The sequence below is a fragment of the Hoplias malabaricus genome, chromosome Y, assembly GCF_029633855.1.
Source record: "Hoplias malabaricus isolate fHopMal1 chromosome Y, fHopMal1.hap1, whole genome shotgun sequence".
NCBI classification, from domain to species: Eukaryota; Metazoa; Chordata; class Actinopteri; order Characiformes; family Erythrinidae; genus Hoplias; species Hoplias malabaricus.
The window spans coordinates 72,968,417-72,984,049 of NC_089820.1; the positions used below are offsets into that span (position 1 = coordinate 72,968,417).

At 39.0% G+C, this 15,633-nt stretch overlaps 1 protein-coding gene across 4 annotated transcripts in view; it reads left to right on the forward strand.

The window, feature by feature from the left end:
• LOC136679020 (UBX domain-containing protein 7-like) overlaps nucleotides 1–15,633 on the forward strand; it is a 20,043-nt gene continuing 4,410 nt past the window's right edge. The window contains exons 1-11 of one of the 4 annotated variants that reach the window (XM_066657273.1): nucleotides 1–132; nucleotides 1,875–2,031; nucleotides 2,760–2,827; nucleotides 3,433–3,498; nucleotides 3,715–3,839; nucleotides 4,161–4,307; nucleotides 7,972–8,062; nucleotides 8,731–8,858; nucleotides 11,607–12,036; nucleotides 12,785–12,864; nucleotides 13,501–14,662. In XM_066657273.1, the coding sequence (XP_066513370.1) occupies nucleotides 63–132; nucleotides 1,875–2,031; nucleotides 2,760–2,827; nucleotides 3,433–3,498; nucleotides 3,715–3,839; nucleotides 4,161–4,307; nucleotides 7,972–8,062; nucleotides 8,731–8,858; nucleotides 11,607–12,036; nucleotides 12,785–12,864; nucleotides 13,501–13,662 (1,524 nt within the window). In that variant the 5' untranslated portion in view covers nucleotides 1–62 and the 3' untranslated portion in view covers nucleotides 13,663–14,662. Of the gene's footprint in view, nucleotides 253–811; nucleotides 834–1,874; nucleotides 2,032–2,759; nucleotides 2,828–3,432; nucleotides 3,499–3,714; nucleotides 3,840–4,160; nucleotides 4,308–7,971; nucleotides 8,063–8,730; nucleotides 8,859–11,606; nucleotides 12,037–12,784; nucleotides 12,865–13,500; nucleotides 14,663–15,633 lie in introns of those variants that run through there. The other 3 variants (XM_066657274.1, XM_066657276.1, XM_066657275.1) reach the window with 3 other exon arrangements.

The following is a 15,633-nucleotide window of genomic DNA, read 5'->3' on the forward strand; positions in this document are numbered from 1 at the left end:
TGAGAGCGCGCTTGTGATTGGTTGGCTTTGCGCAAGCGCGTGTTTGTGTTGTTGACAGAGAGATGGAGGCGCTCGGAGACGCAGCAGCGCCGGGGCTGAAGGGGTTAATACAGCAATTCACTGCAATAACGGGTAAATATGGGCTTTTACACCAGGACTAGCGCTGCAGGACGGCTTCGGGGGGTTGAAAGAGCTGTTCAGGGGCAGAGTGAGAGGCTGGGTGTGCTTTATGCCCCTGCTGCCTCTACTGGGGTAAATTCCAGGCTAAAGCTAAGCTGCTAACACATACACACACAAGTTTGTTTTCATGCAGTGTGGGGCCTTTACATAGACTTCCATTCATTTTGTGGAGGCCTATTCTAACCTTAAACATGACTGTCCCCACAGTGTATGTGTAAGGAGGTTTTGGTACTCACAATGTGATTATATACCTGGTTCTGGTTCACACACACATAATCATACACACACATAATCATACACTCAGTATGAACAAGTGCATGTAAAATAGGCAGTAAAGGACAAAGTGAAATATAAAGGCTTAACTGTTTCTGATGTAGAGAGAAACACGTGCCTTGACTTAAACCTGAAGTTGTTTTTGTGTTGTGCCTGAACCCTTGAAACATGAGGAAAAATGTATAGATTTTTTTTTTATTAAATTGGACGAAAATCATCTTCCACACAGTAGCTTTCTGGCCCAGTGCAAATTTAAGCAAACACATTGATAAAAAGTGTTGCTTTTGCAAGAGTTATGGATTAATCCTATGTCTCTAGGAACTTAAAGCCCGAGTGTAAATTAAAAGAGTGAGACTGCGAGCCCAGCAACAACATGGCGGGTTTGTAAAATCTGATATTATTAACTTTATACGAGGCTTCTTATTAATTCTAAACTCTCCACCTTAAATTCTGTACACTGCTTACAACGTCTTATTTTGGCACATGTCCCTGCTCTGTTAGCCCTTAAACAGCATGGTTTTACACTAGTACAGATGTGTGGTGTGAAACACCACAGAGCCAGGGTTACAAACGACAAGAATGGGACTGCTGCACTATTTAAGGTGGAGCGGAAATATTTCAACAGTTTTCAGCCCCAATTCTTGCTCAAACTGTGATTTTGTTTGCTCCGAGAACAGTTAAAGTCTTAATTCTCCGAATACGAACGATTTTAACAACATCGGGCAGAAAATAACTCGAACGTAGTGCTTAAACTTTCACTTTTGTTGCTGTAAGATGAAACTGATGAGAATGGAAGCGAGAGGAAACGGCAGAGTGGGCGGGGTTACATGCTAATAAGCGCCGTGATGTAATTGGCTCTCTTTGCACTGGGGCGCGTCGAAGGTGTGTAGTATTTAGACTGGAAGTTTTAATATTTTTTATGGTAAATACGTAGTTTTCTTGGCTTTTAAAATTACATTTAGATGTCTATAAAAGAAAAACAAATTTTAATAATTTCCAATGTTTTTTTGTTATTTATTTAATCATTCCTTATTAAATTAATTAATAAGAATGTATTATTTCAATAATTACAATGATATAATTTCTTAGTTATTTGGTGTGGTGTGAGGTGCTGTGTTCCAAATACAGTCTCAGAAATATCCAAAAATAAAGAGCCAATCCTGTCAGTCTGTGGATAAGATTAAAGGGAGGACTTGAGTTGATGAGTGTAATGAGACTTTATACAGTATGTTTTGTATGAAATGCACATTAAGCACTCTAACTAAACACACAACTCTGTCTAAACACTAAGCACTTTTGTGATTCGCTCTGAATAAGAGCATCTGCTAAATGCTGTAAATGTAAATGCACTTTTTTCATGTTCTACACTTAACAGTAAGCTAGTTTGTGTTTGTTCTCTCTATAATTATGTGTTTTTTCAGGAGCGACAGAGAGTGTAGGGAGACACATGTTGGAGGCATGTAACAACAACCTGGAGATGGCGGTCACAATGTTTTTGGATGGAGGTGCAATCACAGAGGAACCAAGCACAAGTTCCAGTTCAGCTGGAGCGTCAGGCAGCAGACTTCCACACACAGAGTGAGTACATCATTTACACTCAGCACTTGTATACAGATAAAGCTACTGTGACTGTTGTTACCTTAGGTGTTGTTTCTGTTTTGTGTGTGTTGTAAACATGGGTATGAATTTAATATGTGTTAGCAGAAAATTAATAAATGCTAACTTTTTTGTGTTGAGCTGCTGATGTGTATGTTACATATTTATTCTGAGATTCAGCATTAGTTTAAAGGCAACATTCAGAACATAAAATTCAGAAGATATTTCCAACCCATTTGCCACTCTCCATTCGGTTTGTGCTCTGGAAACTGGTCTGATGTATTTCACAAAGCCCCAGTGTCTGTAAATGAGTAAATAAACAAAGTGTCTCGTTCCAGTATGCTAGGCTTTCTCTCTCTCTCTGCTCATGGAAGAGAAAATGCATCTGTTGTTCTTTTAGACAATGGAGAGACTCCAGACAATCAAAAGCACAAACCGAGATGAGGATGTTGCTCTATTCCCGCATTACCGAAAGTGCTTCAAAACTAAACAGCTTGAGTTACAACTGAGTTTCTGTGGTAAATAAAACAGTGAATAAACACTTAGACTATTTACACTTCAGCCACATACAAACAGCTGTCGTTTTTCTCCTCAAACATATCGTTCCACCTTAAAAGATGCAGAGATCCTGAACGTAAACAACCCAGAGAGAATTACATTTCCCCACAATCATAGACGTCCCCTTTAAGTAATGTATTTTGTTCTGACAGAGATGATGTTCGAGCACCAATCCCTCAGAAGCAGGAAATCCTGGTGGAACCAGAGCCTTTGTTTGGAGGTATTAATCTAAACTTTCTGTTTTTAAAACGCATATATAAATGCAGGTGTAATTTACAACAGGGGTTCACACATACTTTTGGCTTGAGAACTACTTTTTCCAGAGGACAGGTCCACTAGATCTAACTTAATGGGGGTTGGTGGAGAATATCAATGAGTGTAGACATATTTGAACCTAATTATATTCATGTAATAAAAGGCTGATTTACATTATATAAACGAAGTATGATTGACCAGATTGGACGTTTTGATCAACTGGTCAATCGCAATCGCAAGTATTGGCCACCTCTGGCTTGCGATATCTCACACAACATATGCATTTTGGCCTCTTCTTCATCACATGTGGAGCTGCAAGTCCAAAAGTGTTATAGAGATTTAAACGGTCAGTGGAAGAGTTCATAGCCACTTTTAAATCTGTAGATGTTTACTGAATTTCCAGCTCGACCGGTGGAAATGTACGTAGATTCAAGAAAATATGTGGTGAGACACAGCAGAGTTACACAACTGCTGGTGTTATGTCTAATTTCAACAATATTAGTATTAATTTTTTTATTGTATAACACTTTTTGCCTTTTTTCTTTATTCATCTCTGTTTCTCTGACTCAGTACCGAAGAGACGCAGACCAGCACGCTCGATATTCGATGGATTTCGGGATTTTCAGACAGAGACTAGTAAGAAATAATTATAATTAAACAAAATAATCAAATTTTACTGTTAATTGTTCATTCTGGTGATACACCAACTGAAGCCTACCCAGCTTGAACATTGTTTAATATTCAGCAGTGTATTTATTTTCAGTTTCTAGGCTCATTTTTATTTATTTATTTTTTTCATGTCAGTAGATATGTGTATATGTATCTGAATTGTGTGTGTTTGTGTGTGTGCATGCGTGCATGCAGTCAGACAGGAGCAGGAACTGAGGAATGGAGGAGCGATGGATAAGAAACTGAGCACACTGGCAGATTTGTTTCGGCCACCCATCGAACTCATGCATAAAGGCAGCTTTGAAACGGTGAGAAACATCAAACACACACACACACACACACAAAAAGAGTGAAATAAAAATTAGTAAATAGGTGCACATTTAACTCTTAGCTTTTCTAATTTTCCCTAAAAATCAAATTTTTAATCATTTCAACCATCTTTATTTCCATGAGCTGAAAGTAGATTTCAGTTCAAATTTGCTGTAATTCACCATGTAACAATGCAATGCTTGACTCTTGGAGAAAAATAGTAAAGATATTGTTAGTTAATTATTGAAGGTGATAAATACATACATACATTCATACATGAAGCTTACTTTGTCCTCTTGTATTGTTTTAATACCCTCCAGGCCAAACACTGTGGTCAGCTAGAGAACAAGTGGCTGATGATAAACATCCAGAATGTCCAGGACTTTGCCTGCCAGTGTTTAAACAGAGATGTGTGGAGCAATGAAGCTGTCAAAACCATCATTAGGGAGCACTTCATTTTCTGGCAGGTGAGGGCTGTAGATTCGGGTGTGCAATAGGGGTGCGTGATATGACCCTAAAATAATATATAAATATATATATATATAATATAATATATATATATATATATATATATATAATATAAAATAATATTTTGGGTTATTTTGGCGATAATGATTTTCTTGGCAATATGAAAAACACTAAACATACTTTTATTAATTTCAAGAACACACTATTTCAACAAAATAAATATTATGTTAATATTAATTACATGAAATTAATAATAAAAATTTGATTTAAATTATATTTAAATACATTTTATTTGAGCACAAATCTAATAATTTAAAAAATTGAGAAGAAGCAACAAATAAATATGTAAACATTTGCTTATTTTTTAAACAATTGTATCTTACCAAAATTCTGACATTGTATTAAAATATTTAGAATATTGATATTTTATAACCAAACTACCTTCACACGACTGAAGTCACTCATATTTTGGAGGAAATCTTTGAATGCAGAGCAAATTTCCACTGTACCTGTCTCTGCATAAATGACTAACATAATTAATGTATGCCATATTACGTGTAACTGCATGACATCATTATGTCAACAAGTCGGAATTTCATGATATTGATATACGATATTATAGTTTTAAAAAATGCGATATTGCACACGATACAATATGGCACAGCCCTAGTGTGCAGAGGTTTGCGGAGTTTAACGTATTGGGGGTGGTGGGGGGGAACAAAATCTAAAATGTGCTCTAAATTGTACACAGCCCCGTGTGTATAACTTTACTTTGAAAAGTGCTGGGGAGGAGGTTGTGAACTGGTGGGCCATGGCCTGATTGCTTGATTACAACTTGATTGATTGCTTGCATTTACAGACTGTTTGGGCAGGGGTCTTCTCTCAGTTCTCTGCTCCTGTTTCCCAGCTGTACAGGAGGACCAGAGGAACATTTTTCTCTACTTGTATTCACAGGACTAGAGCTCGTTGGCTTTAGTTTCGGTTTCAGGCTTCGGTTTCAGTCCCAGCTGGTCCTCTGCTTTCTTTGTTACCAGCCTCTGCCCCCTGTCCTTTAATGGTCAGGACCACCACAGAGCAAGTATGATTAAGATGGTGGATCATTCCTCTGACATGGTAGTGGTGTGTGTAAGTATGTATTATGATGGTACAAGTGGATCAGACACAGCAGGGCTGCTGGAGTTTTAAACCCTGTGTCCACTCATTGTCCACACTATTAGACAATCCTACCTCTTTGGTCCACCTTGTAGATGTAAAATCAAAAATAGAAGCTCATCTGTTGATGCACAGTTTGTATTTGATTTCCTCAGTCCAGAGTCACGCTGAGGGGTTAAAAATCTTGTGCCACTAGAACCCCTCATGCCAGCACAACACACGCTAACACTGCAGTGCTGAGAATGATCCACCACCCAAATCATACCTGTCTGTGGTGGTCCTGGCCATTGAAGAACAGGGTGAAACAGGACAAACAATGCATGCAGAGCAACAGATGGACTTACAGTTTGTAGTTGTAGAACTACAAAGTGCTCCTGTATGATCAGTGAAGCTGAGAGGGGAGAGTGAGTATAGAAACAACAAGGTAGTCATAATGTTATGGCTGATCAGTGTATATATGTCTGTGATTGTTTTTGCCTTTGTGTGTGTAGTGGGAGAAGTAAGTATGTGTCATTGAGATTCAGAGGCAGTTAGACTGTAACTGGGTGTGAGTGTGTATGTGATTTTGTGTGTTTGCTTATGTGTGATTGTGTCAATGTATGAGAATGAATATACACCAGTCAGCCATAACATTATGATCTTATCCTTGTTTCTACACTCACTGTCCATTCTCTCAGCTCCACTGTCCACAGGAGCACTTTGTAGTTCTACATTTGCAATCTGAAGTTCATCTGTTACTCTGCATACTTTGTTTTTTGTACATTTTTCACCCTGCTCTTCAATGGTCACAGCCCTCACATAACCCCCACAGAGCAGGTATAAATTGGATGGTGGCTTATTCTCAACACTGCAGTGACACTGGTGTGTTAGTGTGTTATGATGGTACAAGTGGATCTGTTCACTCACTGTCCACTCTGTTGGACAATCCTACCTCTTTTTTCCACTTTGTAGATCTTTTCGCCTAGTCTGAAATATCCTACAGCATGTTCCTTGATGATGACAAATAGGAGGACAGAATTCTGTCTGACATGCATATGTAAACACAGAGAAGAGAATGATCCCTCAGCTGCTGCCGTCAAGTGGTAAAACGAAACTGAGGGAATGCTTTTGACATGTTAATACATTATCTCATGTTCTCTTTGCAGGGCAGACAGTCTATTTTCTCCTCTTCGAAATGCAAAGGAACGGGTCCACAATCGTGTTTTCTTCTTATTTCGGAACACAAAACCGCCAGCAACACACAGAGCGCTTCTGTAGCCATGATTGACAATTTCTTAACCCGCCTCCCCGGGAAACTCTGAACTCATGCAATGATGCAAAGGAAGAATGGTGTCAAATGTGTGGTGTTGCATGTCCCCTGACCAAGACATGGCATGAACTTATAGCACTAATCTGACAGTGTGAACATTGTGAAAGACAAAAATATTGTGTAGTCTGATCCTGGCATAACACATCAATGTCACTGCAGCGCTGAAAATGATCCACCATGATAATAATACCTGCCCCGTAGAGGTCCTCTGGGGGTCCTGACCATTGAAGAATAGAGGGAAAGGGGGGTAACAAAGTATGCAGAGCCACAGATGGACTACACTTTGTAATTGTTATTGTGGTCAGTGGAGTTGAGAGAATGGATAGGGAGTGTACAAAATAGGAGGTGGTCATAATTATATGGCTGATCGTTGTATCTGTGACTGTGTTTGTGCCTTTGTGTGACTGTGTATGGGGTGGGGATGTGAATGTGTGTCAGTGAGAGAGGAGAGGGGCAGAACGTGTGTGCTGTGTCTGAGACTCAGTGGCAGTTAGAGAGTGATTGTGACATCATCGATGGCAGTTAAGATTTGAATCTGAACGTTCCACACATTCATTTCTATAGAAAAAATGTATATATTTTTTATACTTAAATGCAAATTTATTAAAAATGACAAATCTGATTGACTCCAAAAATACATAGCACACCTCTCAGAGCCAAGAGCCAATGCAGTTTGAACAGAGTCTGTACATTAAGTGGTTCTGGCTGTATTAATTGCAAAAAACCAAGAAGAAGAATAAAATAAATAATATAAGAAGATTAGGAATAACAATATAATGCTTTTCAAGCACTATAATTATAGTAAAATAAGACCATATCGATATAAAGAAAGAGGGAAGTGTGTGTTTAGTAGAACTAACATTACAGCAAGAGGCACAGAGGAGCAACAGGCAGCTTTTTAACAAACTTAATTTGCGAACAGCAAAAAAAAAACTGTAGTGAGCATTCATGCACACACACACGTCTTAAAAGAACAGAATTAATTTCTCAACAATAGCCAGAGAGCTGTTATATGCAACACTCTCTGAGGACACTCACAGTGTTGGGGACAAATTCAGCCAGAAACTGGTGGTGGCATTGCCCCAGTGTAAATTACGGCACATTTAGTAATTTATTTTTCTACAATTTATGTAAATTCTTATACATTTTACACTTTTATTAATGACTCTTTTTTTTTTTTTTTATCTTTCTGTATTTCTAAGGTTTACCATGACAGTGAAGAGGGTCAGCGTTACATCCAGTTTTACAAACTGAACAAGTTTCCCTACATTTCCATCCTGGATCCACGTACAGGTGAGACTCAACATCTAGTAAAGGGGTAAAGCTGTGTTATATTTATTTCATTACAGATTAATGAAAATTGTTATTTGTCCATGCTTTGTACCCCAAATTAATGGGGGCTCCAGAGTGAGCAGGTAGTCTAAGCATTGGCCCTCTCATCTGGAGATTGCTGGTTTGATCCTCAGCCACCTAAAGCCTGGCCCACACTACAGGATAATAGGGTCAATTTTGAGGCCAGTTTACTCCTCCACACAATAATGAGGTCTTCCAATTTTAGGGTGATTGTAAATAATTATATTCCCAGATTATTCTGTAGTGTGTGGAGTTCTTAAAGAGCATCATTTAAAATTGCTCTCTGGGTGGGTGGCTGGTATGGTCCCCCCACTCCCCTAATTACACAGCACATGCTTGTCCTCACACTCCCAGTGCTGGGGGCATCGTTTCTGGTGGAGGGAGTTCAGCTAACAGTGAGAAGGGTAAACAAAACTGATGATTGGGGGAAATTCTTATTTAATTCCTCACATGGGGACCCAAAAACTGGTACATGCAGTACAACAAAGCAGTTTGATTCCTCGTATTGTGAGTCTTATTTTATAGAAAATAATGCAAATCAAAAAATAATCATATTTACAACCAATTTTATAATTTTTTAAAATTTCTTTCTCATAATAAATAAACAGGGCAGAAGATGGTCGAGTGGAACCAGTTGGATGTTTCGTCGTTTCTGGATCAGGTGACAGGTTTTCTGACGGAGCATGGACAGCTGGACGGACTGTCCACTCAACCTCCGGCCAAAAGGGCTCGCTCTGTAAGCTCCTCACAAATTGAAAACTGAAGGTTTATTTTTTGCATCAACGTTGATACAAGGTGTAAAGTGTGTGTTTTATACAGTGGTGTGAAAAAATGTTTGCCCCCTTCATGAGTTCTTTTTTTTTTTTTTTTTTTTTTTTTTTTTTTTGCATGTTTTTCACTTTAAAATTTTTCAGATCATCAAATGAATTTAAATATTAGTCAAAGACAACACAAGTAAACACAAATTGCAGTTTTTAAATTAAGGTTTTTATTATTAAGGGAGAAAGAAATCCAGACCTACATGGCCCTGTCCTCACACTTCCAGTCTGAAATTTTGTGAGTCTTGTATTTTAAATCTAGTCAAAATTCCTTAAAAAGATGTTTAGTGTCACTGATGCGAAGTATTGCTCTTAGGAAGCTTCAGAAACTATTGGACTGCTACTGCCCTTGTGGAGAGGTTTTAGCTTGGTGAATGTAAGCATTAGCTATTAAAGTTAGAAAGGTAGTACAACCCCTGCAAAAAATTATGGAATCACCAGTCTCTGAGGATGTTCCTTCAGTTGTTTAATTTTGTAGAGAAAAAGGAGATCACAGATATGATGAAAAACTAAAGGCATTTCAAATGGCAACTTTCTGGCTTTAAGAAACACTAAAAGAAATCAAGAAAAATAATTGTGGTAGCCAGTAACATTTGTTAGATTTTTAGAACAAGCACAAGGAATAAATTATGGAATCACTCAATTCTGAGGACAAAATTATGGAATCACCCTGCAAATTTTCATTACAAACACTAACATCTGTAGCAGATTAAAGCTGCTCATTAGTGTGCAGCTAAAAATGAGTGATCACACCTTGGAGAGCTGTTGCAACAAGTGGACTGACATGAATCATGGCTCCAACACCAGAGATGTCAATTGAAACAAAGGAGAGGATTATCAAACTCCTTAAAGAGGGTAAATCATCACACAGTGTTGCACAAGATGTTGGTTGTTCACAGTCAGCTGTGCCTAAAACCTGGACCAAGTACAAGCAACATGGAAAGGTGGTTAAAGGCAAGTGTACTGGTAGACCAAGGAAGATATCAAAGCGTCAAGACAAAACTTAAAGCAATATACCTTGAAAACAGAAAATGTACAACAAAACATATGAGGAACAAATGGGAGGAAACTGTAGTCAACGTCTGTGACTGAACTGTAGGAAGCCGCCTAAAGGAAATGGGATTTGCATACAGAAAAGCTAAAAGAAAGCCACCACTAACACCTAAACAGAAAAAAACAAGGTTACAATGGGCTAAGGAAAGGCAATCATGGACTGTGGATGACTGGATGAAAGTCATATTCAGTGATGAATCTCGAATCTGCATTGGGCAAGGTGATGATGCTGAAACTTTTGTTTGGTGCTGTTCCGGTGAGATTTATGCAGACAACTGTCTGAAGAAAACATGCAAATTTCCACATTCGTTAATGATATGGGGCTGCATGTCAGGTAAAGGCACTGGGGAGATGGCTGTCATTATATCTTCAATAAAGGCACAGGTTTACATTGACATTTTGAACACTTTTCTTATCCCATCTATCAAAAGGATGTTTGGGGATGATGAAATCCTTTTTCAAGATGATAATGCATATCGCCATAGAGCAAAATCTGTAAAAACATTCCTTGAAGAAAGACACATAAGGTCAATGTCATGGCCTGCAAACAGTCCGGATCTCAATAAAATTGAAAATCTGTGGTGGAAGTTAAAGAAAATGGTCCATGACAAGGCTCCAACCTGCAAAGCTGATCTGGCAACAGCAATCAGAGAAAGCTGGAACCAGATTGATGAAGAGTTTGTCACTCATTAAGTCAATGCCTCAGAGACTGCAAGCAGTTATAAAAGCCAGAGGTTGTGCAACAAAGTACTAGTGATGTGTTGGAGTGTTATGTTGTTTGTCATGATTCCATAATCACTGCGACCCTGAAATGGAAAAGCGGAAAAGAAAATTTATGTATGTATGTATGTATGATTCCATAATTTTTTCCTCAGAATTGAGTGATTCCATAATTTATTCCCTGTGCTAGTTCTAAAAATCTAACTGTCACTAGCTAACACAATTATTTTTCTTGATTTATTTTAGTGTTTCTTAAAGCCAGAAAGTTACCATTTGCCTTTAGTTTTTTGTCATATCTGTGATCTGCTTTTTTTCTACAAAATTAAACATCTGAAGGAACATCCTCAGAGACTGGTGATTCCATAATTTTTGCCAGGGGTTGTAGTCAGGGCTGAAAGATGGTGCTGCAGGTGGTGTCTCTACTCCCAAGTGCAGGGTCTTGGAGGCCTGGGTGGGATTATCTTCTTGGGTTTCCTCCAGGTGTTTTGCTTTCCTCCCACATTCCAAATGCACACACATTGTTAGGTGGAGTGACTTTGTGAGACTGTCCACCTGTGTGAGGGCCTGGGTGAGTGTATGGTGCTCTGTCCAGTTTGCGTTCCTGCCTTGAACCCAGTAATTCTGGGTAGGTTCCAGACCCACAGTGACGCTGATCTCAATGAAGTGGTTACAGAAGAGGAATGAATGAATGCATGAAAGAGTTAATTGTAGTTCTGGTTATTCATTTATTTAGTAATAATACACCAATACACCTTTTTAGGGGAGTTGCCACAGTTGAATATTTCAGAATCTGTGCAGATTGATTGATTACTCTAACACACACTTCCTTTTGTTTTTTAAACGAAAAAATCTTTTAAAATATTGTGCTATGTGTTTTATTTCTGTTTGTCCAGGAGAGTTTAATAGATGCGAGTGAGGACAGTCAGCTGGAGGCAGCCATTCGAGCATCTTTGCAAGAAACTCACTACGAATCGACTCAAAACAAACCGGATGGCCGCTCAGACGAGGAGTCAGACGCTGAAGCGTTCTCAGATAGCGAAGGGCTGATATCAGTGGACGGTTCTGATAACGAGACAGGGGGAGTGGGCGAGGACCCATCAGAACAAGCCTTACCCACCAGCAGGCAAGAGAGCCCCGCCCACCACAGGAAGTCTCCACACAAAGAGCTGAACCACAGAAAAGAAGAGAGCAAGAAAAACCACTTGGAGCCTCCAGGATTGAGCCACAGACCAGAGAACCAGCGCCAACCACAACATAACCAGAACTCCACACCCCCCCACAGCTCTCAGACCACAGCCAGCAGCTCAGAGCCTGAGGATAACGGTAACCAATAAGCATGTACCTTTGTCATTTCAATCCACTGGTACATCACAAACATACACTTAGCCCTACCCCTCAGTATTGCCTAGGGGTGGGGGTGAAGTGTGAGGGCATCTTTCAAACAGATTTTTCAGAAACACACTTCAAACAGATTATGATCCGGCACAGCGACCAAAGAAACCCACAGATGTCAGTATTTGCTTTTTTTTAACACTATGATCACCGGTATATTATCTTAGTTTAATGTAGTTGGAGTGGATTATTGCCCTTTATTTCAGAACAAGCAGAAAATATCACTAGTAGTAGCTGGTGTTTTTTGAATTTGCGAGTAAGTAGAAGCTTTGGTCTTTAGCCATTTTCGCTCTGTTCTCTACTCCATTCTCATTTACTCTGTTTTTACTCAGTACTCTTATATCTCCTCGTTCATTGTCTGTTTTACGGAGTTTAACCTCATCTTTGCACTTTCACATAAACGTAGGTACAGCACTGTGATTGGACACACTCAGGCAAGGGGGCGGGACGGGACAATTCTAAATTCTCTGCCCATGACGTCAGAAGCAGAGCTCGTTTTATTCAATGTTTTCTGACTTTGCACAAATAAAACTGAGCGGGTGGTCTTGTAACACAGCCTGTGGTTTGGTGGGCTCCAGATTCTCACATTAATATGCTAATGCACTCAAAAATTGATTTTATATCTCCTTTATTTTATTATGGTTTATTATATGTCTTGTTAACTTTTTTGGGTCTGTAGGTCCAAAAGCTCGTCTAATGCTGAGATATCCAGACGGCCAGAGAGAACAGATAGCACTGTCGGCTAATGCCAAGCTCATGGTGGGTATGAATAATTTTGGTACCAGAACCTCTCTATTAATTACTTCTCTATCTGTAATGGTAGGGATTAATTAATAATAAATAATTATTTGACTAAACACTGAGAGAGGATTGTTTTTCATTCTTTCTCTCTGCAGATTAAGTGAAGTTTAAGAATGAAATGTAGTTTCTCCAGGACATTATTCTGGAGATAGAGCAGGGACCACAGAAAAAATAAACTGACAGTATCCTAAATACACACTGTACATAACCCATACAGACATAAATCCCAGGACATTAGAGACTGGATGGTGTGGTGCGTATTTGGGACAAAGTAGATGAGCACTTTATGGAGATGCAGCTTAATGGGATCAAGATATTGAAAGTGTCTGACCACATGTTTCACTCAGGATTCCTCTTCTAGCATATAAACACTTAGTGCAAAGATAATAAAGCTAAACATTGGATTTACACTGGAGGTGGTCTTTAATAAAGACCCTCTGTCAGCAGGGGTCACTCTGTGACAGCACAGCCTGGTTTAATAAGCATACATTTATAAGAGCAGTAGTTCATGATCATTTTCTCTTTTGCTCCCCCACTTCCATCCTTCCTTTTTCTCTTTCTCTTACTCACATCTCTCGCTCTCTCTCTCTCTAGGCCCTGGTGAGACATGTTCAGTCGAAGGGTTACCCAAATGAACGCTTTGAACTGGTCACCAACTTCCCTCGACGGAAACTGGCCCATATGGACTATGAGATCACGCTGCAGGAGGCCGGACTGTGTCCACAGGAAACTGTGTTCGTGCAGGAGAGGAATTAGACCCTCGTTTCTGTTTTATTTTTTATTTTTTTTTTTGTACGCCTCTTCTCCTCTCCTCTAATGGTTGCTATATCTCTGCAGAGGATGGAAATGGACTGTGCCTGTTTACCACTGGCCCTTTTTCCAAAAAAAAGAGAAAAAAAACAAATAAAAAAAGGCAACGCAGCGCTCTGGAATCGGCTCTCTGTTGGTGGACCACTGTTCGTATTTATTCATGAATAACTCAGAGTATCCTTGTCTGGGCTCTCTCTGCTTCTGCTGATCAGATAGAAAGCAGCAACTGAGATAAAGTTCAAGCTGAAACAAAGCCCCAACGTTGAAATCAGGTATTGTTGTTACCTGGCCACCACCATGTCATCGTTTATATTGACAGATGGCCGTGTTTGATAGGAAAACACCCATAATCTTTAATATTTTTTAAGCTCGTGTATCCACAAAAGTTCTCTGAGAAATGAATCCCTGTTTAAAGCCCCCCCACCATCATCGAGTTTTGAAACTCAAGCTGGACGTGTGCTCGACTGATAAAGGGGGTGCTCTTCGGACCATATTTAGAGGAAAATAAATAATAAACCCTCACATATCTGATCTGCACTGTGCAGGGATGATGTAGGGTGTTACATTTAGTTGTAGTGAGTCTCTGTCTTTCTTTTTTTATATGATGCATCATTTCCAAGGAAAAAAATGTTGATTCTCAAATATAACCATGAAAAAGGGACGTGTGGCTTGTTTTCTGTAATGGTTTGTCCACTTTCTTAATGTCATACCTCACATTTCCATATAAATTCCGTGTCTTGTTCTTGTATAGCTTCACAATGTCACAGTAAGGTGTTTGAGTCCATGATAATGATGTAATTACAGCTTGCAGTGCCTAATATAGCATTGTGTTGGTGGCTGCTGTAAAGTCCTACTGGAAGACATTGCACTACATGCACTACTGTCCTGATCCAGTCGTAGCTGTTCCATACACCGTGGACACATTGAGAAGATTCAGCTAAATTAGGTGAGTAGTGACTGTATCCTCTTTATTCTTTACAGACACATTCACCACATGAGGGATGACAGAAATGTACTGATCTTAGCATAAATAGTAATGCCAAACTGACCAACTGGAAACATTCAGCTCTCCAGACGTCTGGCTCCATTTACCACTACCACTGTGAGCAATTCTGATTTGGTGAGTTTCCTTTGGTTTCACACCAAACCAATAATTATTCTCAGTCACTTTGTTTACATCTTAAACTTTTAATTCAGTAGAAAATGTAAAAATTTGTGGAATGCTCCATTTAATTAAAATATATGTGTTATATATTCTGTAAAAAAATATAGGAGTAGTCATTTAAAATCAAATCAAAATTTTAGTTGTTTAAAGATATTACATAAATCTTCATACACAGTACAACTGTCTGTGAAATGCTTTGATGACAACTCTGTCCATGCAAAAGAAGTCACATAAGACAATCTATTAGGACAATTGGGGGGGGGGGGGGGGGAATATATGTATGTATGTATGTGTGTGCATATGCATATATATATATATTCATATTCATTCATATGCGCAGACTTCTGGACAGGGAATTTGACAAGCACAGTTAGCAGTTGTTTTTCCTGCTGTTTTAACTTGCAGAAATAGTATGCAAGGATTTCTCACCTGTTGGAGGCAATTTTCTTTTAATGAGTGCTTATTCAGAGCAGTAGCCTGAGCTGTATTTGATCAGAGGAATGATAAATAAAAAAAATAATTAATAAAAAAAATAAACTATCTAGGAATTTCCAGTATTGTTTGACCACTGTTGGATGTTACTTATCAGACACGCACACCATCAGCAATACATCAGAGGACAGGAGAGGACAAAGCAGCACTGGTCACCACTTGAGAGCCTGCAGAATGGTGTTAAACATGCCCTCCCCTCCTCCCTGTTGATTTGCAGCAGTCATTTTGGCATCTTTTTTATGCAACAATCAAAACCCACA